The sequence below is a fragment of the Erpetoichthys calabaricus genome, chromosome 2, assembly GCF_900747795.2.
Source record: "Erpetoichthys calabaricus chromosome 2, fErpCal1.3, whole genome shotgun sequence".
NCBI lineage: Eukaryota > Metazoa > Chordata > Cladistia > Polypteriformes > Polypteridae > Erpetoichthys > Erpetoichthys calabaricus.
This window is the reverse complement of record NC_041395.2, coordinates 182,611,859-182,637,911: the sequence shown is the minus strand read 5'-3', so window position 1 is coordinate 182,637,911 and position 26,053 is coordinate 182,611,859. Positions and strand designations below refer to the sequence as shown.

The 26,053-nt window shown below is 39.2% G+C and overlaps 1 protein-coding gene across 7 annotated transcripts in view; it reads left to right on the top strand.

The window, feature by feature from the left end:
- adar (adenosine deaminase RNA specific) overlaps positions 1 to 26,053 on the top strand; it is a 166,390-nt gene that overhangs the window by 47,109 nt on the left and 93,228 nt on the right. For all 7 annotated transcript variants that reach the window (XM_051923243.1, XM_051923242.1, XM_051923244.1 and 4 more), the window contains exons 4-6: positions 3,300 to 3,451; positions 24,079 to 24,220; positions 24,353 to 24,582. In XM_051923243.1, coding sequence (XP_051779203.1) covers positions 3,300 to 3,451; positions 24,079 to 24,220; positions 24,353 to 24,582 — 524 coding nt within the window. The remainder of the gene's footprint in view (positions 1 to 3,299; positions 3,452 to 24,078; positions 24,221 to 24,352; positions 24,583 to 26,053) is intronic.

Genomic DNA, 26,053 nt, shown 5'->3' with positions numbered 1-26,053 from the left:
TACCTGTCTTTGTAATGTGGGAGGAAAATTTGAATATCAAACAAACTAGACACAGATAGTGCCAACTATAGATGTAGGAAGTAAAAATTGACACAAGTTTCAAACCAAGTGACCATCTTTGTGTATGTGACTGTAGTACCAAAATGATCTATTCTGTATGCCGATTCCAAAATAAACTTTTATTTAGTTTCAAAGCATCAACATGGCTCACCTTTGATACGTTCAGGCACTGAGGCATGAGGCAAATCTCTTTAATGATGTGTATTGCATTAATAGAAGTGCATAGAAGCAAAGTTGCCTAAACTGCATACTTCATTATTGAAAATGAATCTGCAAATACTGAATTTGTGCTGTTCACAAAATTTGAATTAATTTCACTTGTGTTGTAAACAAATATACTGCTCAAAAAATTAAAGGAACACTTTTTAATTAGAGTACAGCATCAAGTCAGTGAAACATCTGGGATATTGATCTGGTCAGTTAAGTAGCAGAGGGGGTTGTTAATCAGTTTCAGCTGCTTTGGTGTTAATGAAATTAACAACAGGTGCACTAGAGGGGCAACAATGAGACAACCCCCAAAACAGGAATAGTTTAACAGGTGGAGGCTGCGGACATTTTTCCCTCCTCATCTTTTCTGACTATTTTTTCACTAGTTTGGCTACAGTCCGTATCACTATTGGTAGTACAGTATACCTTCGAAATTCGCGGGGGTTATGTTCCTAGAGCACCCGCGAATTGAAAAAAAAACAAAAAAAAAACACGAAATATGGATGTGGTTTAAAAAAATGCCTATTTTTATAGTTTAAACCCTAAATAAGCCCCCAAAACACTTTAATTTCATTTCAACTACAGCTTAATACATTACCAAAAAAAAAGAATGTAAAGGTAAACCTGTAGGTACTGTACAGTACTGTACTGATATATCACCTGCAGTGCTAGAATGTAAAATACCGCTATATGTACTGTAATTCATGCAAGCGCGTTTTTATTGCCAGAAGCCTTAGAAGGTGCAGGGCGTTGTGACGGCATCTTGTGGCTTTAACCCTTAAACTGCCACATACTTGGGGGTTAATGCATCCCTGGACGCCAAATACATTTTTGCTACACAAAGCAAACCGATAATCAAACGGCAAATAAAGAATGCAATGAAAACAACGATACCACCCCGTTCCCCTTATGGTGATTATACATTAAATACAACAAAGCACCAACAAAACACACACAGTAAAGTCCATGAAAAATGATGAATTGTAATGATGAAGATAGATTGTCCAGAGATCCGCAAGTTGAATGGGAATGTAACGATAGTCTTACCGGTAGTTCCTGAAATGGTGAAGACGGGTGAACGGGTTCAGGAGCGCTCCTTTCTTCGCAGGATAGCAATGAATCCACTTACAGTCCTCATGTGCACAGGCAGATGGCAGACAATCCAAACCCCAACCATGAAACGATCCAGGACAAAATGAATAAGTACAGGTAACCCAACAGAAAGCAGGCAGAGAGACAGGAACTTGAAACACAAATTACAAAAACTTTTTTTTTTCTTTTAGTCACTGGCCCCCTTTTTAAAAGCCGCGCTGACATTCTTTGACCGTTAGGAGTTACAGTTTCAAATTCTAGTAGAGCACGCTCTTGGATTGGCTACTTTCACCATCCCAAGCTGCGTTTTTCTCTGCGGTTACTTCCTGTTCCCTCTACAGTGCAGTACTGTCACAAAAAAAGCCATAAAAAATTGCGGAGGATATTTGCGGTTTCCATTAACAATTATTAGTTAGAATTTAAGGGAAAATCCTCAAGCTACTGAGGCAGCGAACTCTGAACTGTGTCTTCGTGGGGGTCTACTGTAGTACTGGACCCTACAGAGGTTGCACAGGTTGTCCAACTTCTCCAGGATAGCACATACATACATGCCATTGCCAGAAGGTTTGCTATGTCTCCCAGCACAGTCTCAAGGGCATGGAGAAGATTCCAGGAGACAGGAAGTTACTCTAGGAGAGCTGGACGGGGCCTTAGAAGGTCCTTAACCCTTCAGCAGGACTGGTATCTGCTCCTTTGGTCAAGGAGAAACAGAATGAGCACTACCAGAGCCCTACAAAATGACCTGCAGCAGGCCACTGGTGTGAATGTCTCTGACCAAACAATCAGAAACAGACTTCATGAGGGTGGCCTGAGGGCCTGACGTCCTCTAGTGGGCTCTGTGCTTGATTGGCATTTGCCATAGAATACCAGAATTGGCAGGTCCACCACTGGTGTCCTGTGCTTTTCACAGATGAGAGCAGGTTCACCCTGAGCAGATGTGACAGACATGAAAGGGTCTGGAGAAGCCGTGGAGAATGTTATGCTGCCTCTAACATTGTTCAGCATGACTGGTTTGATGGTGGGTCAATGATGGTCTGGGGAGGTATATCCATGGAGGGACGCACAGACCTCTATAGGCTAGACAACGGCATCTTGGCTGCCATTAGGTATTGGGATGGAATCCTTGGACCCATTGTTAGACCCTGTACTCTTTAGTAAGTGTTACTAATAAGCAAATGTTTCCTCCATAAAATAATTAAAGCATATCCTAGATCTTAACAACAGCAAATGTCACAGATCTGACAAAGTGATTTTCTGACAAACCTGGTTTGAAACTTTTTTTTTTGTCTAAAAGCACCTTTATTTTGTAAATGAAAATACCCTGAAGAATTTTGGTAAACATTAATTCATATGGTGCTGATATAGCAATGTTTGAATTTTAATTTTTTAATGTTTATTTAAACAGTAATTATTTTTCAGCAACTGAACAGAAATGTCAGAGAATATAGTATATGGACATGGTAAAATAAATTGAGTAATCTATTATGATCATGTCATTCTTTATAAACTCATTGTTCTTTAGATGTGAATGGGTCTGAACTTCTTTATTTTGCACATCACTCAGTGCTGAAAAGAGCCAAGCAAGTGCACTCAATTTTTAGGAACTGCATAGGAATTAGACAAAAAAAAGTAATCTAGGTTGCAGATATCAAATCTGTTGTAAGTGGGGCAGTGGGTTTCAGAGCTTAGGCTCTATGAATAAGCCCTGAACTTGTTTGCTATGTTTATTTCATTAATTGTCGCAATACATACAATTAATGACCATTTTCTTAGAGTGTTTTCTCATGGTAAGATGGTATAAGATTGTAATGAAGAGTTAAAAATGTGTTCTGACTGACCAAATAGAAATTGTCCATAGTAATGCAAATATTTTGCTTTTGTTTATTTTAACAACTTTATTTTCTTAGGTTTTATACTTTTTTTTCCCTTTGTGTTCCCAGTCACCTGCTGAAGACCCAGTCCAATCCCCTACTTCAAAGTATGTACCTGTTGGGAAAAATCCAATTAGTATGCTAATGGAGTATGGGCAGAAGAGTGGCCACTCCTGTGAATTCTTGGCTGTGTCTCAACATGGTCCCTCTCATGATCCCAGGTACGTAGAGATGTCTTCTTTGTAAAGTGTCTAGTCCAGAACCATAGTGTTTCAGGCATGTTATGCAGGGCTGCCAGATTATCCAAAAATAAGATTTGAATATTCAAATTAAATATAATGAAGTATTCAAATATATTCAAACTTACATGTATGTTTTGTATGTGTGTTTTTTTTTTTATAGTATTATAGTATAGTAATGGCAAACTCAAACAGCCAAAAAAAAAATTCTAGTGGTACTCTGCCATCTATTATTTAAATTTAAGAGCCATCAAAATCCAGAGAATCTGCACCACTGTCCTGGTTGTGAAATTACTTTTCGGGACAGCGAGTCATAAAAGTAGCCGCAAAAAAGGTGAAATCCACATGAGCCGCATTATTCACTTTTTTTTTTTTAACTTGTTTATCTAAAAATCATGCAGTGTTTATGACACTGTTGCATGAGTAAGGCTTGCATCACTCAGCTGGAATCCTGCAGTGCAATCATATTGTGACGTGTCTTAGTGCTAAAACAGGCTGAACAGTTTTAGATCAGGAAGAATTCCAGTTAGTTGGTAAGACAGTGACAGGGTAGGAGCAGTGAAGAAAGTAAAAATGCAGGCAAGCAACAGGTAGGTAGAAAGCAGACTCATTTTATTATTTTGGAGGTGTTTAACAGACAGTGGCAAGGAACAGTTAATATCATGACATTCAGAAGAAAAAGCCATTTGGCACCCTATGAACCCACCTAAAAAAATGAGTTTGTCACAATATCAAATCCGGCTACACACGTTTTGTCTACTTTTTTCCCCCCTATACAGATGAAGCAATATTTTAATAAAGGTGCCCTCAATATTTTTAATTGCACCTCATTGGTTTATTAGCTATTATGTGTCAATCCAACAGCCACATAAGACGGATACTAATTGTGGGACAAGGCGTGTTGGGTGACAAGGCTCTTTAAAGTTAAGGTTTTAAAGCATTGTAATGAAAGGAAAATTAGATATATGACAGTTAATTTCTATTTGATTTAATAAGAAGCTTATCTCTGTTTTAAGAGTGAATGGGACAGAATCAAATGCAAAATGATACTTTTACAACATAGGAGAAGCATTTACAAAATCTGCATATCAAAGTGAAGAACAGTTAGTTTATTTTTATTTTTATTTTTTTGGTCTATGTTGTGAAAGAGTCTGGCTGTTTGTTTTACTAATGAAGATAACAACCTAACCATTTAAAATTAAAAGGCCGATTGTGGAAGTGAAGTGCAAAAACAGATCAGTAGAATACTGCATCCTTGCATAGAGCTTCTGGTGTAACGGAATGTCTGTGCGTGAAAAACAGTCATTCTTTGATCATCAAATGTCAGCTTTTGCTTTCAAACAAAATCTTTTTTTACATGAATTTGAATTATATTCGAAGAGCAAAGTTCAATCTGACAGCCCTAATGTTTATTTATATTTTACACTGAGTGCAACTTGCTGTGCATGTATCCAACATGCTACCAAAAGCCAACTTCATGGGAGTGGATAATTTATGGTCAAACATTTTCATGCATTATAATGTACTAGCCAACCCGCTGCGTAGCATACGCTGCATAATTATGTATTGATGGGTGAACACTTCTTGAACGACATAGTTGTCAGTACTTATAGATTAAGGTGTAGCGGGTCTTCGTTGTTGACGCTTAATATAGCTTGCACAGTTGAGAAACACTTTTTTAATGTCTTTTAAGCACAAAAAATGAACATGTGAAACATCCGTAATGTAATAAGCCACCAAGAAAAGTAACATTGCAACAATGCTATTTACGACCCGGTCGCTGTAAACAGAAGTGAAAACAAAATCGAGACCGGTGCATTCTTTAACTGCCTTGTGGCGCAGTAGTAGTGCTGCTGCTTTGCAGTAAGGAGACTGTGGAAGATTGTGGGTTTGGTTCCTGGTTCCTCCCTGTGTGGATAGCACTTTGAATACTGAGAACACCGCTATATCAATGTAACGAAGTATTACTCTTATGTGTCCAGCGCTCTCTCTCTCGCGCGCGCGCGCATGTGTGTGTGTGTCGCTCGCTCTCTCTCACTCGCTGCACGTGTTCCTGCAGGCATACGCCGCATAATTATTTATTGATGGCTGAACACTTCCGGAAAGACACAGTTGTCTAAAAGGAGGGAAAAAAATGAACATTTGCAAAATCCGTAACACTGCTTTCAGTAAGTACAATGCACACACGTTTAATTTGTCGGCCACTTTTTGCCAGCCGTCTTTTCTGGTTTGGGCTGCTTTTGCAGTGTTACCGCTTGTGCATATTAAATCTTGAAATCCTTTGAGTAACTAATTAACTAACTAAGACCCACCCACACAGCTTGTGTAGAAGGTCAGCTGCTGAGAGAGCATCTCGACTGTTGCAGGGCCTGCATCGGTGAAGCAGGTGAGATGCTAATGAAACAGAGTCACAGGGCCCGACACGATCGCTGTAAACAGAAGTGAAAACAAAATCGAGCCCGGTGCATTCTTTAACTGCCTTGTGGCGCTGTAGTAGTGCTGCTGCTTTGCGGTAAGGAGACTCTGGAAGATTGTGGGTTCGCTTCCAGGTTTCTCCCTGTGTGGATAGCGCTTTGAATACTGAGAACACCGCTATATCAATGTAATGAAGTATTATTATTCTTATGTGTCCAGCGCTGTCTCTCTCTCACGTGCGCCTGTATGTGTGTGTGCGTCTCTCGCTCTCTCTCTCTCTCTTGCTCACTGCACGTGTTCCTGCAGGCATACGCCGCATAATTATTTATTGATGGCTGAATAGTTCCGGAAAGACACAGTTGTCTAAAAGGAGGGAAAAAAATGAACATTTGAAAAATACAGTAATCCCTCCTCCATCACGGGGGTTGCGTTCCAGAGCCACCCGCGAAATAAGAAAATCCGCGAAGTAGAAACCATATGTTTATATGGTTATTTTTATATTGTCATGCTTGGGACACAGATTTGCGCAGAAACACAGGAGGTTGTAGAGAGACAGGAACGTTATTCAAACACTGCAAACAAACATTTGTCTCTTTTTCAAAAGTTTAAACTGTGCTCCATGACAAGACAGAGATGACAGTTCCGTCTCACAATTAAAAGAATGCAAACATATTTTCCTCTTCAAAGGAGTGCGCGTCAGGAGCAGAGTCTGTCAGAAAGACAGAGGAAAGCAAACAAATCAATAGGGCTGTTTGCTTTTAAGTTTGCGAAGCACGAGGCACAAAGCTGTTGAAGGCGGCAGCTCACACCCCCTCCGTCAGGAGCAGGGAGAGATAGAGACAGAGTTTGTTTTTCAATTAAAAATCAATACGTGCCCTTCGAGCTTTTAAGTATGCGAAGCACAGTGCAGCATGTCGTTTCAGGAAGCAGCTGCACAAAAGATAGCAACGTGAAGATAATCTTTCAGCATTTTTAGACGAGCGTCCTTATCGCCTAGGTGTGCGAACAGCCCCCCTGCTCAATCCCCCTACGTCAGGATCAGAGAAAGTTTGCGCAAGAGAGACAGAAAAGTAAGCCGGGTAGCTTCTCAGCCATCTGCCAATAGCGTCCCTTGTATGAAATCAACTGGGCAAACCAACTGAGGAAGCATGTACCAGAAATTAAAAGACCCATTGTCCGCAGAAACCCGCGAAGCAGCGAAAAATCTGCGATATATATTTAAATATGCTTACATATAAAATCCGCGATGGAGTGAAGCCGCGAAAGGCGAAGCGCGATATAGCGAGGGATTACTGTACGTAACGCTGCTTTCAGTAAGTACAATGCACACGCGTTTAATTTGTCGGCCACTTTTTGCCAGCCGCCTTTTCTGGTTTGGGCTGCTTTTGCAGTGTTACTACTTGTGCATATTAAATCTTGAAATCCTTTGAGTAACTAATTAACTAACTAACACCCACCCACACACACACACACACAGCTTGTGTAGAAGGTCAGCTGCTGAGAGAGCGTCTCGACTGTTGCAGGGCCTGCATCAGTGAAGCAGGTGAGACGCTAATGAAACAGAGGCACAGGGCTTATTGGTTTTTAAAGATTGCTTCCTTCATTGTGTTTTGAGAGGGAAACATACAATTGTCCATGACTGACAATTGGAGGACCGCCGTCGCACTCTCATTCAGCGATTCACATCCGCGACAAACATGCCTCTTCTGACATGGTCCTGCCGTGTCCACCCTCGTTCTCAAAACATACACACCGCCTGGTCGGTCATGTGCCCACTCGCAAGAGCAACTCACGGAGACCCGCCCACCAACTCTAAGATCATGGCATGTAAAACAGTTTGCGATGGTGGTGCGTGCGTCATAACCGAAAAGAATAATGAAAAGTCAACGTGGCTCAAAGGTGCATGTGGAGTCTAGCAGAGTCGAACGTGAATGACGCCCTGTGTTGTGAGGTGCTGCGTCCGAGGTGGTGGGCGTGGCTCGGCGAGTTGTCGTCGTATCCAATGACGTCGTGTTTTGTGAGTTGCTGCGTCCGAGTTGGTGGGCGTGGCTCTGCGAGATTTCGTCGTATCCAGTGGTCTTAGAGTTGGTGGGCGTGGCTGTCTTGCGTACTTTCCATGGGTGGCTACTTGTCGGCGGCTTAGTGAATTATATATATAGATATGCTCAATCACTTAAGTGTCCTATTTATACAGCATTGATTAAATACTGTCAACTGTATGTATGACTGGAAAATTGTGATTTGAGTTTATTGGCTATAAAATCATCAGTAAACTAATTTTCTATTTAGCTAGCAGGTGTGCTTCTAAAATGCAAGTTATACCTGGACTCCTGGTAGTTGAATAAGTGTCAATAGTCTTTGCTGTCAATCACATCACTGGATAGCGTTTTCTTCTGGATTTTTGTACCTAAAGGTATCTTCCTTGTCAAGTGTGTGGTCCAGAATCATAGTGTTTCGGGCATGTTTAGCTAGCCTTTTACTATGTTTAAGATGTATGTTAAATTTGATATTAACTACAATTTGTAGTGTACGTGTGTCAAACATACTACCCAACGCCAAGTTCATGGAGGTGGATAAATTTATGGATGAAATTTTCCATGCATTATAATGAATATGCTCAATCCTAATGTCCTACTCGGCAATGGTTAAATTCTGTTAACTGTATGTATAAATGGAAAATTGTGACAGAGTTTATTGGCTGTAAAATCATCAGTTAACTAATTTTCTATACAGCTAATGAGTGTTTTTCTAAATGGAAGGTGGTACCCTGACTCAGGCTATTGAATAAATGCCGATAGTCTTTGCTGTCGATCACATCAATTGGTAGCATATCCTTCTGAATCTTTGCACACACCTTCTCAGTGATTTTCTCTGACTGCCAATCATAAATTGCAGCATTTTGACCTCATAAGCGGTATCTTTAATGTCAATGTGGAAATTCATTATAGATGTACTACTCTTGTATTCCAATACAGTATTACACAGTTTATGTCAAACTTGGCATTTTAAATGAAAAGATGACCCTGATATCAAGTACACTTAACACTGTTCATTTTGGAGAAAGCACAATGATCTGAAATGTACAGTCTTCCCTCTCTTTACAAGCATATTGTATTCCTGTAAAAGCCCCCATAATCTTTCCTAAAATAACACCAGATTCCATTAAAATTAACAATTACTTCAATAGTCAATATTAATTATCAAAATACACTCTAGGCATTTTCCTTTAATTAAAGACGACTACGTACCTGCTCCTATTAAGCTCATTTGTAGCTGCTGTACAGTACTTATGTAACGTATTAACCCCCTTGGATGTTTTTGCGTTTTACTGTTATACAACATTGAATCACAGTGTAGTTTCTGAATAGCTAATGGAAAAGCACAAGCCAGGGGATGGATAGAAGAAAACATCTAAGTCAATGAATATCCCTTGGAATACTGTTAAATCAATCATTAAGAAATAGAGTATGGCAATGTAAGTCTGCCTAGAGCAGGTTATCAAAAAAAAAACCCCAAAAAAACGGTGATTGTGCAGGAACAACCAAGAAGGGAGTATGCAGTTATTTTGCATTTTATATTACGTCCATGTAAATATAAGTTTGGTGATATGTTCGAAAATTCACTTTTGGGTTTATAGTCTGACTCTAGGATGTTTACAATGTCAAGAAATGTTGTGCATGGTGTCAGAATTTTTATGTCTTGATTTAATTGGAAATTTACACTGTTTTTACATTGTGTAAAGTTCCTGAATGACTACATTCTAGTAGACAGAACATTTTAAAACAAGCAGTTTCTGGGAAAACCACCCCGAGTGCCGAGACCTATAGTTGCAGTCAGAAATATTTAGCCCCCTCACCTCAAGACATTATAGTGAGGTGAATCAAGGTTAGTAAAATAAACAATGAAAAGGTTCATTAAACAAAAAAAAAATCTATTGATTCATTAATACTTAAGTTATTTTGAGAACATAAATTTAGGCTACTTTGAGTTTAAATAAAAAATGTAATTCTTTTCACAAATGTGCTCTATTATTCAACCCATAACTTTAGTACTTAATGGAGCATCCTTAGTCCTTTATAACTTATAATATGTTGTTTTTGGTAAATGCTAATAAGCTTCTTGCACCTCTCTATTGGAATATTCCTCTTTAAAATGGCTTGGTGCATCATGCATAACGCCGTGCATAGAATTTGCACTATAACATGATGTAAGCACAAAAGCGGAAATGTGCTTACGCACAAAAAAATCCAGATGCATTAATCTGTGCGAACGCCAACTTCCATGTTCTTCTGCTGCATAAATCCCGGTCAGCCTGAAAAGTAACGCACATGCACGTGCCTGCTGGCCCGCTTCAACTCCTCCCAGAATTACGCCTCTTTGAAAATGCAAATCAATATAAATAGACCTTAAGGTCAGCCTTCTGTGAAAAGACAATGGCAAAAGCAAGAGGGAAAATAGAAGAATTTCAGCGAATACCAAGTGGAGGTAAGGAAAAACGTACTATTTGTTGGTTTAAACAGTGGTATAAACAACAAATGACAGTTGATCGAGTGACATAGCGTGTTGGAGAAAGTCGAAAGCTCAAGTTCACAAAGTCGCACAGTGCCCGAAATAAAAAAGAAGTTGTCACATATCAAAGTCGCCGTGAAAAGGCGAGTCGTAGTCCACCGTCTGAGTGTCATATGAAAGCATATTAGGGTACAGAGGAAAAAAAAGGCACACAGTGGGGGGAAAAAAGCACGAAATGTCAACTTTAATATCCAAATTTCCACTTTAATCACGTAGTTTATTTTGTCATTAAAGTAGAACATCATAAACTTCATCTTAAAATCGTTTAATTTGCTAGTTTCTCAATCCCATCGTAACTAAAGTAGCATGTTAAATGGTTTGTTTTGTATTTGATCTTCTATGTGCTCTATGTGTATGAATCACTACGTGCTTCCGGGCTTTCTCTTCCTTCGACAGGACACAGAATCCATTACATTTGTGATATTACAGCTCTCTGAATAATTAAAATACTGAGATGTATATGTGATATCATTTTCATGATGATAGGAGTTAAAGCATGTTATTAAACATGGGAACACGGTGGTGCAGAGACTGTTCATGTCTCACGCAAGATGCTTGCTGCGCCATGTGCGACCTTCGATGAAATACTTTATTGTAGCAGTACTGTCTCTTTCAAATGTACTAACCTCCAATTCCTTTCCTTATCTTTCTTTCTCCAAATACCCAGTCGCCACACAATCAGCTCTGTAATAGACGTTAAGCCATCTGTAAGCTTAGAACGCCGATTCTTCAAAACTTTTAAGGAACATTGTAATATCTTTGTAGTACGTGTTTAATTATTCTATCCATCTATCCTTCCAATGTTGCGTCAGCACCAGCAAGAATACAGCGCGAGGCAGGAACAATCCATGAACAGAGCGCCAGCACAATAATTAAACATGTTTAATTATTAACAATATAGATAATTTAAATGAAGTTAAAGTTAATCTGTATAATAAACATATTTTGCTGCATTTCATCTTAAAAATGATATCGTCATCATATGTAAATATGCCCTTTATAAGGTGTCTCAGGTTGTGCAATGTTATAAATGTATCGCAAGTTTACAGTGAGGTAATTGTACTTAAAAGTACAAACAGTTCTACAAGGAGCACTTAATGGACTGATTGAGTGCGTTTAGAGTTCTTGGGATGAAACTGTTTCTGAACTGTGAGGTCAGTAATGGAAAGGCTCTGAAGCATTTGCCATATGAGAGCAGTTCAATACACAGCATGGCTGAGGCAGTGTGTGCTTGATGTTGTATACCGATAATTCTCATTCTGATCAGCTGCTGTACAGCTGTGATTCACACTCAGATACAGTGATATAAATACTCTGAGTGGTGCAGTGAGAGTAATATAGAAAAAGATGATCCGATGTGGCAACACCTAACAGGAGCAGCTGAAAGAAGAAGAAGGTGCAGTGAGAGTAACAACGCTAAAGCAGTTATGGTATTTGGAATAGTTTGACCATTCTGTGGACCATTATATTGTTACAGGTTAATTACAATCAGATGCATTAAACTAATAAACAATATGCGGTTAATTTCAGTGTATTTATAAAGCCGTGTCAGGGATGTGGATCTAAAAAAGAAAGGGTAACAACACAGGAACAGTAGCATTGCTTTGATGCTGCGTGCCGCCAGTCTGCAAAACTGAGCGCAGAACTTGCGTACGACAAGGTATGAGCTACCGTGGAAATGTACGTGGCTTTACTCCAAGTTTAGGTTTTATACATTGCGATTTAAACGTGGAAACGTTCTTCCGCAACTTTTTTGTGCATACACACCATTTATACATGAGGCCCCTGGTGTTTCTGTGAATTAATGATACCAATAGCAAGGTCAAGATGGCCAGTTCCTGCAGCATAAAACACCCCTATATCATCAATGACTCTCCTCATTGCTGAACATAGGGATGGTATTCTTCTGGTCATAAATCTGGCCTTTTACATGCCAAGCATTCCACTGGCCCTTGTGTCCATATAGTTCATCACTCCATTGAAGTGTCTACTAAAATTATGTAGGCCTCCCCAAATTCCTCCTGGCATATTCTGTTCATCATAATCAAGAGTGGAGTGTGTCTCAGAGACCGGGCATGAAGTCCTTGTTTGTTTAACTGTTGCCACTGAAATAGTTAAGCCAACCTTCATCTGGTCCTCCTATATGTGTTTTGCAGTAACACGGGTGTTTTTCTTAGTTGTCCTGGTTAAGTTCCTAAAGGCTCTTGATTAAATTTTGGGCTTTTTTCTATGGCCATGCTAGTTTGCAACTGTGTTGAAGTTTTAAACCTTCATATAATGGCATCTTTTGAAATGTTGAATTTTCAAGAGGTCTTCTTATACCCAGTGCCCTTCAGGGGCAATGAAATAATTTTTTGTCTCACCTTTTGTGAAAGCTCCTTAGTATCAACCATGATTACAACTCACGTTGAACACGTTTATGGGTGGGGCTTATTTACACAGCACAGCTGAAGCAATTAAGGATCCTTATAAAGTTCCCAATGGTTTAATTATGTTCTAACACCACTTTAGGCCATATAAACTAGAAGAAAGTTTTAAAACCTCAATATTCTATAGGGCTGAGTAATTGTGACATGACTTTATGAACAAAATATGTTGATTATTTCCAATTGCAACTGTATGTTCAATGACTTCTTTGAACAAGTTGCATTGTGTCTGCCTTGTTAAAGGCCTCAGGGTGTGGTAAAGTGAGGTCCGTGGCTGATTGCTGTCTTTTAAATATATAATTGCTGTATTCGCATCTTTGAGTGGGGCAGTGTGGTAGTGCGGCAAGAGTGGTTCCCGTGCACAATGCAGGAACGACAGCCCTGCACTTAGTGCACAGGTGCAGGATTGTCTGTGACCCTAATTGGCTCCGGGAGCTGCTGATTGCCGCAGCTGTGCCATGTCCCCGCTTTTAAAAAGGGACGCGTGAGTGCAAAAGATGAAAAAGTATCAAGAAAAAACAGGCAGATTGGAGAAAACAGACTGGCTAGTGACCAAGAGAAGAAGAAGGAGGTTGAAAGGGAAATGGAAATGGAAGGCAGAGAGATGTTAAAAAAAAAAAACAAAAAAACAAATCCATTGTGTTTTAAAATTGTATAATCATGTTATGTGAAAACTTTCAAGGAGGTAAATACTTTTTATAGTTCATTTCCATTTGCAAATGTTGTAGTAAAGCACCACCTTATCTGTTACGAGGAACTGTCCCTGAACTTGCTGATGTAATTACTGAAAGTACAGCTAGAAAGTAATAAATAGTAATAGTAGTTGTGGGGAGATTTTTTTGCATATAGTTTATACTTTATACTTGGGCTGGGCTGTATGGCTCAAAATTCAAATCATGATATTTGTAGAACAAATGTTGATATCCTATATACAGTACATTGATATTTTTTCCTTTCCAATTTTACTCAAAAAGAAGTCACACAGTTAAATAGATCTTATATTTAATTATTTGGATCTAATTGCACAGTAATAACTTTATATGATTTACTCTATAATAGCACAGGCATAAACAAAATTAACATTAACACAAGAAATCCAATTTTCTGACTCTACTTAGGTACTATAAGAGTAGGTGCTGTAGCTGCTAGTAGCCCTAAAAAACTTAAGAGAATATTGAAACATTTTTATTTTTAAGCTATGTTTTATAAGCAAATAAACCATGCAAAGAGCAAACATTCAAGCGACTTCACATGCATGCACAAACCCCTTAACGATTGCTAGATGCAGCCATTGACCAAAGCACTGTAGTCTTTTCTATTTGTTCAAATCACATTAGCAATATTTTAATCACATTAGCAGTGTTGTCTGTGGTACTGCAAACTTGTCACACAGCGTCTAATTTCCATACTTTAAGGACATCTTTGAGCCCCAGTGCAATCATTTCTCCGGTATGGTTATCTGGCATATAGCCTGTCTCAAGATAGACTCTTTTCATCTCCTAGTTCTCAATACAATGGACCGTTAAGCTCATGTATGGTTGCATGGTATGACTAGTCCACAGATCAGATATGGTGGAAAAGTAGCTTACGTTCTGAAGCGGTTTCAAAATTTTCTCCTTCACCTCATCATATAGGTTGGGCAGCACTTCTTTGGAAAATTATTTCCAACTGGGAAGTACATATTTGGGATCAGTCGTTCTCAGTGGTTTCTGAAATCCATGTTTTTTGACTGTAGCAGCAGAAGCCATATCTTTTGTAATATGGTTTGTTACTGCAGGTGTTATTTCCATTTGGGTTAGGCTTAGGGTTAGGGTTGTCTTTTCAAATAGTATGCAACAAGACAATGTTGCTGTCAGTGTGGTTTGTTTTGCGGCAGTGTGCTTTTGTTGCTTTTTGAGCAAAAGCCTTGTGAAGTTAATAAATTCTTCATACTTTGTTACGTGTTTTGTTTTCAAATGATTGAATAGGTTTGATGTGTTTGCCTGTCTTTGTTCCTAACTCTCTCTTGCAAAGTTTGTATATAACAGTCTTTTCTTCTGTATCATTCTGTCTGAAGCCAGACCATTTCCAAACAAAGGATGTCATGTTTATACCTATTCTTGGCACTAAATCTTGGATAGCACTACCCATTTCTGCCTCTGTTTCAGCCATTGTTGTTTACCAGGAGGCAGGCTTTAGTTAGAATATATTTCAGTATACAAAACCTAATTATTCTGCAATGTAAAAAAAATCAATAAGAACCAAAAATGAACTGGTAATTGTAATAACAGAACAGAAATGGTGTGTCTTCATACGCACGAATTTCTCAGAACTAGTATGCATGTTCTCCCTGTGTCTGCGTGGGTTTCAGTACATGCAGGTTAGGTGGATTGGCGATTCTAAATTGGCCTAAATTGTGGGTGTGTTTGTGTGTGTACTGCGGTGGGTTGGCACCCTGCCCGGGATTGGTTCCTGCCTTGTGCCCTGTGTTGGCTGGGATTGGCTCCAGCAGACCCCCGTGACCCTGTGTTCGGATTCAGCGGGTTGGAAAATGGATGGATAGTAAATCCAAATCTTAATCCGTTAGAAAAGTCACAATCTAGGCAGAGATTCAAAGACATTCATTACATCTTAGTAGTCAGGGAAATTCCATGAAACAAAATTGATTCTACCCAATGTATACTATATTCTCAATCAGCATCTAATTGCAAGAAACTTTAAATGTGTTTTTAAATCCATCTATTGACTGTTCATCCTAAGCTGTGACTTTTTTATTCAAAAACAACCTCAACAACACATGAATAAAAATAGAAAAAAATCTTACTCGTGGGTTTTCCTTCATTGGTACCCATTTCCTATAATAATTTGCTATCTTTGTTGAAAAATTGTACAGTTGCAGGAAAAAAATTGTGAGCCCTTTGGAATTACCTGGATTTCTGTATTAATTGCTCCTAAAAAGAAAGTCTAATCTTCAACCAAGTTTTTGGGTAATTGTCTTGCTGTATCATCCAACTTCTTTAAAACTTCAGGTAACAAGACTGCTACACTGACATTCTTTTGTAAAGTTTCTTGATACAATTTTGAATTTGTTGTTCCCTATGTATTAGGAAATTATCCAAACACTGAGGGAGCAAAGTAACTCCATCCAAATCCTGAAGCTTCATCCACTGCTATGCTTCATTGCTACAATGAGGTTTTGGTGTTTGTGCATATTTCTCCAAGAGTTCAACTTTTTATGTTTATCCACATAATATTGTTCTGGAAGTGTTATGGAGCATCTAGATAATATTTTGCAAAACTGAGATGTGGTGCAATGTTTCTTTTGGACAGCAGTAGTTTAATCTGTGCTGTTCTCTCATGATCACCGTGTTTATTCAGTGTTTTTCTTATAGTTGGCACATGAACAGATTCTTTGTCAAGTTGAAGAATTTCTGCCACTAATCTTCTGATTTCTTTGGACTGGAATATGGTTTATATGAACAAATCTTTCTTGAGAAGATCAGACTGTGTCAGTAACCAAACTGCCATTTTTTTTTTATTAAATAATGCAGGGCTTCTCCAACTCACAACTCCAAAATTCAAATTCATCTCATTCATTGGAATACCTGACTCCAATTAGCTTTGGGAGAAGGCATTAGTCTTGAGCAGGAGTTCCCAATCTGGAATGCTGCATTGTGATTTGACAAAATTGAGTGAGGTGATGTGTTATTTGTAGGTCATTTATTAGTTAGTGCTCCTGTTCTGTGATATGAAAAAATCAAGCATTGCATGCACACTTGTAACCAGTGAATTAGCCACAGAAATGCACAGAAATGCACATACTTGTAGGTTCCTGGCTGTGGGTGGAGCATTCGTAAAGGCAAAAAACTTTTTTTAAGAGCATGGAATTTGAACCTTGCAATGATCCGAAGAGAGTGTGAGGTCTAGTATTGATTTCTGTGCAAGCCCTGATTTTACAGTTTGATTGACAGTTTTGCCAGTGGGTGACAAGGGGGACAGAAATGGATGCAACACCTGCCACTTACATTCAGCCCATCTCTCCTGCTGGCAGTCCTGGGTGTAGCACAGAAATTTTTAAAGTGGCACATCTGTTTTGGATCTTCAGTGCAGATGTTATCAGGGGGCAAAGCTTTCATTGCTAAGTGGCATACTGGCACCCATTGCTTTATGGAGGTCTCCTATCCTCCAAACTCTCAATTGTTAATCGTGGGTCATTCCCTCATGGCACTTGATGTTTGCAGAATACCCAGATCCTCGGAACATCAGTTGAGTGTCTAAGCTTCCGTTTGTTTGCACTAATGCAATCTTTACTATCATTTTTTTTGAGACTTTCGAATTTTCCTACTTCCATTATCTCTAACCTGCTCTGCATGTGTATCGCACTAACGTTTTTGAATTCTTTACGACGTTCTACTTTGTCATCTACTCTTTGTCTTTTTCTGTCCCTGGGCATGGTTAAATCTCTTGGCACAAAGTCTTGTCTTGCAGGACATGAAAGTGTGTTTCAGAGAAGGTCAGGTCTCGTCTCATCCCACGTTTTTTTTATATAATAGAGAGAAATGCTGTCTGAGTCCTCATGACTGATCAATATTTTTTCTGGAATAGAAGTAGGTGGGAGATGGTGGGTCAGGTTTTGTTTAGCAAAGTTTCTAATTTTAGCAAAGTTTCTAATTTGGAAGTAGGGAAGAATTGTGTTGATGGAAATTTAAATTTGGAGTGTAATTGTTCGTAGGATGCGAAGACGTTATCTATGTACAGATCTCTAATTGATTTAATCCTGTATGTTTTCCAAACATTAAAAACTACATGGGTTTGAGGGGGTGGGAAAAGATGGTTATCATGCAGAGATGCCACAGATAAAAGCTTCCTTATCTTGAAGTACTTCCTACATTTGTTCCATATTCTGAGTGAATGAAGCACAACTGGGTTGTTAGTATATTGGCGATAACTTGTATTTAATGGGGTACAAAGCAAGGAATTATAAAGAAGCAATGCAGGATTCTATTTCTATTGCGGACCAAGCCTGTGTATGTTCATCTATTTGCCAAGCCTGTGTAGGTTCATCTATTTGTGTCAATATCCAGAATTATATGGCTTGTATATTTGCTGCCCATTAATAAAATTTAAAGTTAGGTAGAGCCATGCCACCTTCTGTCTTGGGTCTTTGTAGGTTTGCCCTTTGGATGTGTGGATGTTTTGAATTTCAAGTAAATGAGGTTATGATTGAATCCAACTTCTTAAAAAAATATTTATTAATGTATATTGGAATGCTTTGAAATAGAAATAGATAGAAGCTTAGGAAGGATATTGATCTTGACAGTATTAATTCTTCCAGCTAAAGTGAGATGAATGGTAAACCATCTATGCAAGTCTTGCTTAAGTTTTTCCATGCAGACAGCAAAATTGCTTTATGTTTATATGGAATGTTTACCCCATGGTATTTAAACTGATCTGATCTATAATGATAAAAGGTGAGGTGTCCAATCTAATATTGTGTGCTGGAGAGTTCACTGGAAAGAGCACACTTTTATTCAAATTAATTAATTAATTCTGCTAGTGCTCTTAAGATTGCAGGCACAGTATTTTGTGGATCTGATATATGTAGTACCATATCATCTGCATATAGTGATATTTTCTGTTCAAGTCCTTCTCTGATAATCCCCTTTATCTCCATAAGCATTTTGAAAGTGAACTGCCAGTGGCTCAATGCTGATTTCAAAAAGCAGTGGTGATAAGTGAGCATCCTTTTCTAGTACCACGTTCTAGGTTAAAGTTTTAGATATGTGTTCAACATTTCTTGCCTCACATTTCCTGTCATCCTACATTTACATAGATCGTTGTAGACACGAAACACACATGAAATGTGTGTGTTCCAAATAATATATTTACCCTATGCAATTCAAGGCACCTCACACCCAGAGAAAGAGTTGCGTTGGGAGAACTAAAGCTGCGTTGTTGGGGGATGGGATAGCAGGCTGCCTACTGCTTGACACATTTGCAAAACAAAAGACGCTAATGGAGAGGTGTGAAAAATCTAAAGTGGCACAGGATTACAAATTTTTTCATAGGCTTCAGGGATTCTAGTGCTAAGCAGGCGTCTAAGATTGGTAGCTAAGTGTCTGCCTTTAATAAATCCAGTTGGGTCTTATGATATTACTGAAGGAAGCACTTTCTCAATCCTTCTAGCTAGAATTTAGGAGAGTATCTTAACATCATTATTCATATGTGAGATCGGTTTGTATTATGCACATTGTAATAAGTCCTTATTTTTCTTAGGAAAGATGGTAATTAATGCTTGCCTAAAAGTTTGAGGTAGAACTTTATTGTCTCTAGCTTCTGTAAATGATACTAATAAAAGGGGAGCTAACTTAATTGAAGTTTTTTTTTTATAAAATTCGGCACGGTAGCCATCAGGGCCTGCTGCTTTCCTACCCAGAAGTTAGTTTATAGCATCTAGTAATTCTGAGAGTGCCTGAGGTTTATCCAGTTCCTCTGCACTTGAGAGTCATCTAGTTGTTGTATCTGGAATGCATCCAAAAACACATTAGGTTATGTCTTGTCTTCCTTAAACTAAGTAGAATATAAGGACTTATAGTAGTCTCTAAATGTGTGCATTATTTTTTTTTCTCTTGACAACAAAAGAAACAGAAGCAGGAAGTTTGCAATGCAATACCAGTAATTACCAATACAGACTGAGACAAAATCATTGACCTTTACAACTTAACTACTTAAGTTGTTAAGGTGGCGCAGTGGTAGTGCTGCTGCTTTGCAGTAAGGAGACTGTGGAAGATTGTGGGTTCGCTTCCCGGTTCCTCCCTGTGTGGATAGTGCTTTGAGTACTGAGAAAAGCGCTATATAAATGTAACAAATTATTTATTATTTATTTATTAATTATTATCATTAATATTATTAATTTCTTTATTCATTAAAAATGCACTAAGTATATGGCATATGGTATTTAAAACCTTTTGTTGTTGTGCCATTGAATAATGGCAAAAATTAAATCAATGTCATCTTTGAATTATGCTTTTCAATGAAATTTAATTTTAAAAACAAGTTGATATTAATGTTAATTTTTTCATATTGGACAACATATTTAAAAATAAACTAAAAATAGATGAATATATAAATAAAACTATAAGAAAATGTGAGAATAATTAGGTTATCTTAGTTCTTTGCCCATTCCTTGACTGGCAAGTTGTATGTATCCATGATGTTTATGAAGCTCAGCTTGTTTAAATAATGTTTCCTTGTATCCTGATTTAGTTTGTCCTAGTGTGATCACTTCTTCTTCTCTATCCCTTTGTCCATTTACTTTTGGCTGAAAATTTCATGCATCCCTGCCATCTGCTATTATTACCTACAAAGGCTTTACAGCAAAATACTAACATTGTAAAAGACTTTAGTGGAACATATTTTTTAATGAAACATTCCTAAAACATTCTGAGTACCGTATTTTTCGGACCATAAGACGCACTTTTTTCCCCCCAGAATTGGGGGGAAAAAGTCCCTGCGTCTTATGGTCCGAATATAGCCTAAACATGTGCTGTAAAAAAAAAAATGTTCAACTTGCCCGGCTCTGTGCTCCATTCCCGCCGCGGCCGCCCGCCCTGCTCACTGGAGTCAGGCGCTGCTGCTGCCCTGTGGTAGTAGTAGTACCGTACCTGCTTCCATGATCATTCCTGCTGGCTGCAATGCTCCATTCCTGCCCCCGCCCGCACCGCTCACTGGAGTCAGGCGCTGCTGCTGCCCTGGTACAGACGTGGTAGTAGTAGTACCGTACCTGCTTCCATGATCATTCCTGCTGGCTGCAATGCTCCATTCCCGCCCCTACCCGCACCGCTCACTGGAGTCAGGGGACTGGACTCTAACTGGTACAGTGTAGTGTACGGTGACGGTCCCTTCCTTGATCCTGCAGTCTGCATGCATCATCATTCATCGATTCCCATCCGCCTCAGCTGGTGTCCGCCCGCTTCCGGGATCGGAACCAGCGTGAGGCGCACATGTGACCTCCCTCCTGTGAGAACACGTGTGCGCCTCACGCTGGTTCCAATCCCGGAAGTGGGGGAAACCAGCTGAGGCAGGACAGGAGTTGCGAGTCGAGCGCCACCACTGCACACACCAGTGAAATACGAATAGAGGTAAATGACAAGTGAAATGACTGAGTGAAGGTAAAAGCGCAAGAATATGCATACAAATAGAAACCCTAATACAGTGGAACCTCGAGATACGATCACCTCTGTATACGAGAAATTCAAAATACGAGGAAAGTATGAGCGAAAATTTCTGATCTAAATGCGAGCATTGGCTTGCGTAACGAGCCACGAGCCAGGCTGTGGGTATAGCTCTCAGCTTAGCGAGGGGGCGTGGTAGCAGTTGCGAGCCGCGATCTGCGGTGTCTGCGTTTCTCACTTAAGTGCACAGGTGGGAAACTGCCCACATCCATGATTGTTCCTGTGGCTGATGGGCTGCAGCTGCCATGTCCTCCCCGCATATATAGAGAAGCGCGAGCCGGTTAAGAGGGAGAGGGAGAGGGAGAGGGAGAGGGAGAGGGAGAGGGAGAGGGAGAGGGAGAGGAGAGGGAGAGGGAGAGAGAGAGAGAGAGAGAGAGAGAGAGAGAGAGAGAGAGAGAGAGAGAGAGAGAGAGAGAGAGAGAGAGAGAGAGAGAGAGAGAGAGAGAGAGAGAGAGAGAGAGAGAGAGAGAGAGAGAGAGAGAGAGAGAGAGAGAGAGAGAGAGAGAGAGAGAGGGAGAGAGAGAGAGAGAGAGAGAGAGAGGGCAGGCAGGAGAGCAGGCTCGCGTGTAGCTGAACAGGCGAGCCAAACAGCTGAAGCAGGACGGTGTAGAGAGGGTCAGCTGCATTAACTCTTTTAGGGCGGATGTCGTTTTTTGTCGACAGGAGGGGTTGAAGGCGTTAATGTTAATGGCGACAAATCTCACTGTCACGTCACAGGCATTCCCTCTGTGCTTGGAGGAATGCTAGACTCGTTGACTCGGCAAATAAACATTGCGTGTGCGTGAGTTGCGAAATGTAAACAAAGGCAAGATGGCACCGACATGTGAAAAGGCAGCGAAGCAAGTGCAGAAAAGAAAACACTTGGCAGACGTTGTTTTGCGCATTACCGCGGAGTCGGACTCTTGATTTTTCAGAATCGGACTTTATTGGCAGTGATCAGGAGATCGAGCAAGAGAGTTAGAAGCAGGCATCAGCTGATCAGACACCAGCCGATGCCGCGCGAGCGGATCTGCTGCCAGTTGAGTGCCTTCGCGCAGCCGATGCATCTACGGCAAGGTTCGCGTGGGATAAATACACATACATTGATCCGTTGAGAGCCGATATGGCTACCGGAGTTTACAAGACGGCATGGCTTGCTGTTGGACACGACAGATCACCAGCTGCTATACTTCAGGCTGCTCTCTCCTGATGCTGCTTTTCAGCTACTGTCAGACGAGACAAACAGGTAGGCAGAGATTTTTTTTGAATCGCGGGCTGCGTTTGCATCGCATTCTCGTTATTCAAAGTGGAAACCCACAACGAAAGACGAGATGAAGCGCGCTGTGGCATTACAAATAGAGATGGGACAGAACTGGTGATATAACTTCAGGGAGCATTGGTCCAAATGTGTTTTGTCCCCTGGTGGCTTAGGTACGTGCTGCTGCAAAGTTTTATTCACTTCTGTAATAAACAGAAGCAAATCCCATGGGGTGAGCCAGGCTATAATGCCATACATAAAGTTCATAAAGTTTCAGAAGATGAAAAGAGGTGACAATATGGTTTTCATGCAGGCAGAAAACTTGGTGGCAGTGGCATGGCACGATGGCAAATGGGTGACTTGTCTCTCTACAGTACACACTAACAATATATGTTAGAAAATGCAGCAACAGACAATTGAAAAATAGGCATCAAAACAACACATAGAGAATTCAGGCTCATACAACATGCAAGACAGTAACATTTGTCAAAAGTAAATATTTTTTGTTGATTTGATATGTTAAACAATTGCTTTGTGTTCTTTTTTAAAAAATGTTAGTTTTTGGAAAAATATTCAGCCCTGGGAGAAAAGAAACAAAAAAAAAATTAGCCCTAAAAGAGTTAAGAGTGTCTCGCCTAGATTCTGACTCTAGCGATGAGGAGTTCTTGGGGTTCTCATAAAACAAGCAGAACCTAAAAGAGCATAACTGTTCAACTTTATTCTATTTTATTACTGAAGTCTCTCGTTATTGTGTTTTACAGTAATTTTGTCTTTTGCTGACTGTATTTGTTAATAATGGTTCTAAATGCTGCTGTTCACTTTACAGGGTTGATTACATGTGTTTATGACTGTGATGTTGGGTTTTAATGCACATAAAATGTTTTAAGACATCAGAATCTTTTTTTTCTTCATTTCCCTTCTCTAAAAACTGGTGCGTCTTATGGTCCGGTGCGTCTTATGGTCTGAAAAATACGGTATATACGGTGAACAGTCTTTTAAAATCAGGATTTCAAAAAGTGAATGCAAGTCAATAATATACATATACTATATATATTGTTTCTCAGAATGTTTGACAAATAGCTCAATTCCATTCAAAATTTTATATTGTAATTTTTTTCAGAATGTATGGTGTCAACAATATATCTGGGATTTCAGAGCTGTTTTCAAGTTGGTTATTTGTTCCATTTAAAACTTCCTGGACCAAAACTTATTTATAGCCTGATTAAATATAAATCTCTATCCTCCTACAACCTTTTTTAAGGGAATACCTTGAAGAACATCCTTGTTTTAATGCTCATTATACCTTTGTTGCTTTAATAACTCTTTAATAGCAATGATATATACTTTAGTTAGTAGTTATGGTGAACTTTATCACCAACTTCAGGAGTATGGATGGTTTACATAGTTGTAATTTAAGAATTGTATTTTATAGCTCCTTCAGATTCTTTGTATTTGCTTGTCTGTCTGGCGCATGGTGTTATGCAAAAATTGCACACCAAAGATGTACAGGATCTGGCAGGATTTCCTTCTTACTGTAGGAGCAAATCTTGTTCTGTTTGTTCATTCTGTTTATTTCCTTAGCCCTATCCACTTCATGTCATAGGATACTGTCAATTGCTTGATGTCCTCTTGTTATTGCCATCATGATATTGGGGAACTATTAACATGCTTCTCTCCTAGAATGTGTTGCAACAAGGTGTAAAATAGAGCTCAATTTGTTGGTGATTCTTATATATTTTTTTATTTCAGATTTACTTTCCAGGTGAAAATGGGTGGTAAGCTATTTTCTCCAGTTGTGGCAAATAGTAAAAAACTTGCTAAACAGTTAGCAGCTGAAGCAGCAGTACGTGAATTAAAGTTGGAAAGTGCCCTTAATTTCTCCACCATCAAAGTAAGTTAATGTCACTTTAAAGAAATGTTATCTTAATAATGGAAACTATTTTTCTTATTTAACTTCTGGAGCCATAGTTAAGTTTCTTTTTTTGTCTTTTTCTTGTTTTGTAATTTTCTACTGTTCATATAGCCACAACCAACTTCTGAGCCTCAGGATTCAAGTTCTCGTGTGGAACAGTGTGTTTCTTTACCACCCCTGACTGTACAAGAACTGGAAGCTGCCCATGCTGCTGGAGTTGGTGACCTTATCAACTATCTTAATAAGAATGCTATCAGTGGTTTATTGGAGTATGCCCGCTCTAAAGGTTTTGCGGCAGAGATCAAACTTGTAGAACAATCTGGCCCCGCACATGACCCCAAGTAAGATGCTTCTTATTTTTCCTATGTTTGTGGTGAACTATTTGGCAAAATTGAAATATTATTTGAACCTGGTGACTCTAGCACTGAAGAAATTCACATTACTATTGAACATTTCTGGTACATTTATAACCTTAATATATGCACGAATACTATTCAAAGTGTCTTTATTAATGTTTTTATTGTTGTAAGAATTTTGAATGTTAATAGAAAGTTAAATATATACTGTAAGTAAAATAACTTGAATCAGGGAGTTTAGATATATAGAATGAACATACAGACATTTGCTTCCATGAGGCAAATACGGCTTTACACAGAAGACATAGATAGACAAGTGTCTATATGTGCATATATATATATATATATATATATATATATATATATATATATATATATATATATATATATATATATATATATATACACACTAATCTATAATAATAAAAGGCAAAGCACTGACTGACTGACTGACTCACTCACTCACTGACTGACTCACTCATCACTAATTCTCCAACTTCCCGTGTAGGTGGAAGGCTGAAATTTGGCAGGCTCATTCCTTACAGCTTACTTACAAAAGTTAGGCAGGTTTCATTTCGAAATTCAAAGCGTAATGGTCATAACTGGAACATATTTTTTGTCCATACACTGTAATGGAGGAGGCGGAGTCACGTATCGCGTCATCACGCCTCCTACGTAATCACGTGAACTAAAAACAAGGAAGACATTTACAGCACGAGTCACACGCGGGAACGAAGGTAAATGACGTTAATTTTTGACTGTCTTTTAATACTGTGTGAGCATACATATTAACACATGTGCAATTAAACGTGTGCATTTACGGGGTGATTTCTGAGGCTTAAAAGCTCACCTTTTATCAAACGCGGGAAGAAAGGTAACTGACGTTGTTCACTGTCTTTTAATACTGTGTAACCATACATATTAACACATGTCCAATTAAACGTGTGCATTTACGGGGTGATTTCTCAGGCTTAAAAGCTCGCCTTTTACTAAAAAGGTAAATGCAAAACTATTTTCAATCAGTTTATTGAAACGCTCCCGTTAAGGATTGCAATAACATATTCGCGAGATAAAAGAACGAAGTAGGGGGAAATGGAGGAACAGCCGCAAACAGCGAAGAGCAAAAAATTAATTAAACAATTGAGAACAGAGCGAGTGAAGCATACAAGCATGTTCATAAGGGAAACAAAGCACGGTGTAAAACGTAAGTTTAAATGAAGTTTATAGAAACGCTCCCGCTGCGGATTGCAATAACATATTCGCGAGATAAAAGTTTAATGAGAAGACACGAGGTATAAACGAAGCACACGCCGTGGCGCAACGTTAGGGGCAACAGTTTCAACCATTCTATGATCTGCTTCTCGCAACTGAAAGACGGCACATGGCGGATGTTAGCCGACTTGCTGACCGCAACGTTAGGGGCTTCAACTATGGCGTTGACGCAACATCTCAGTGC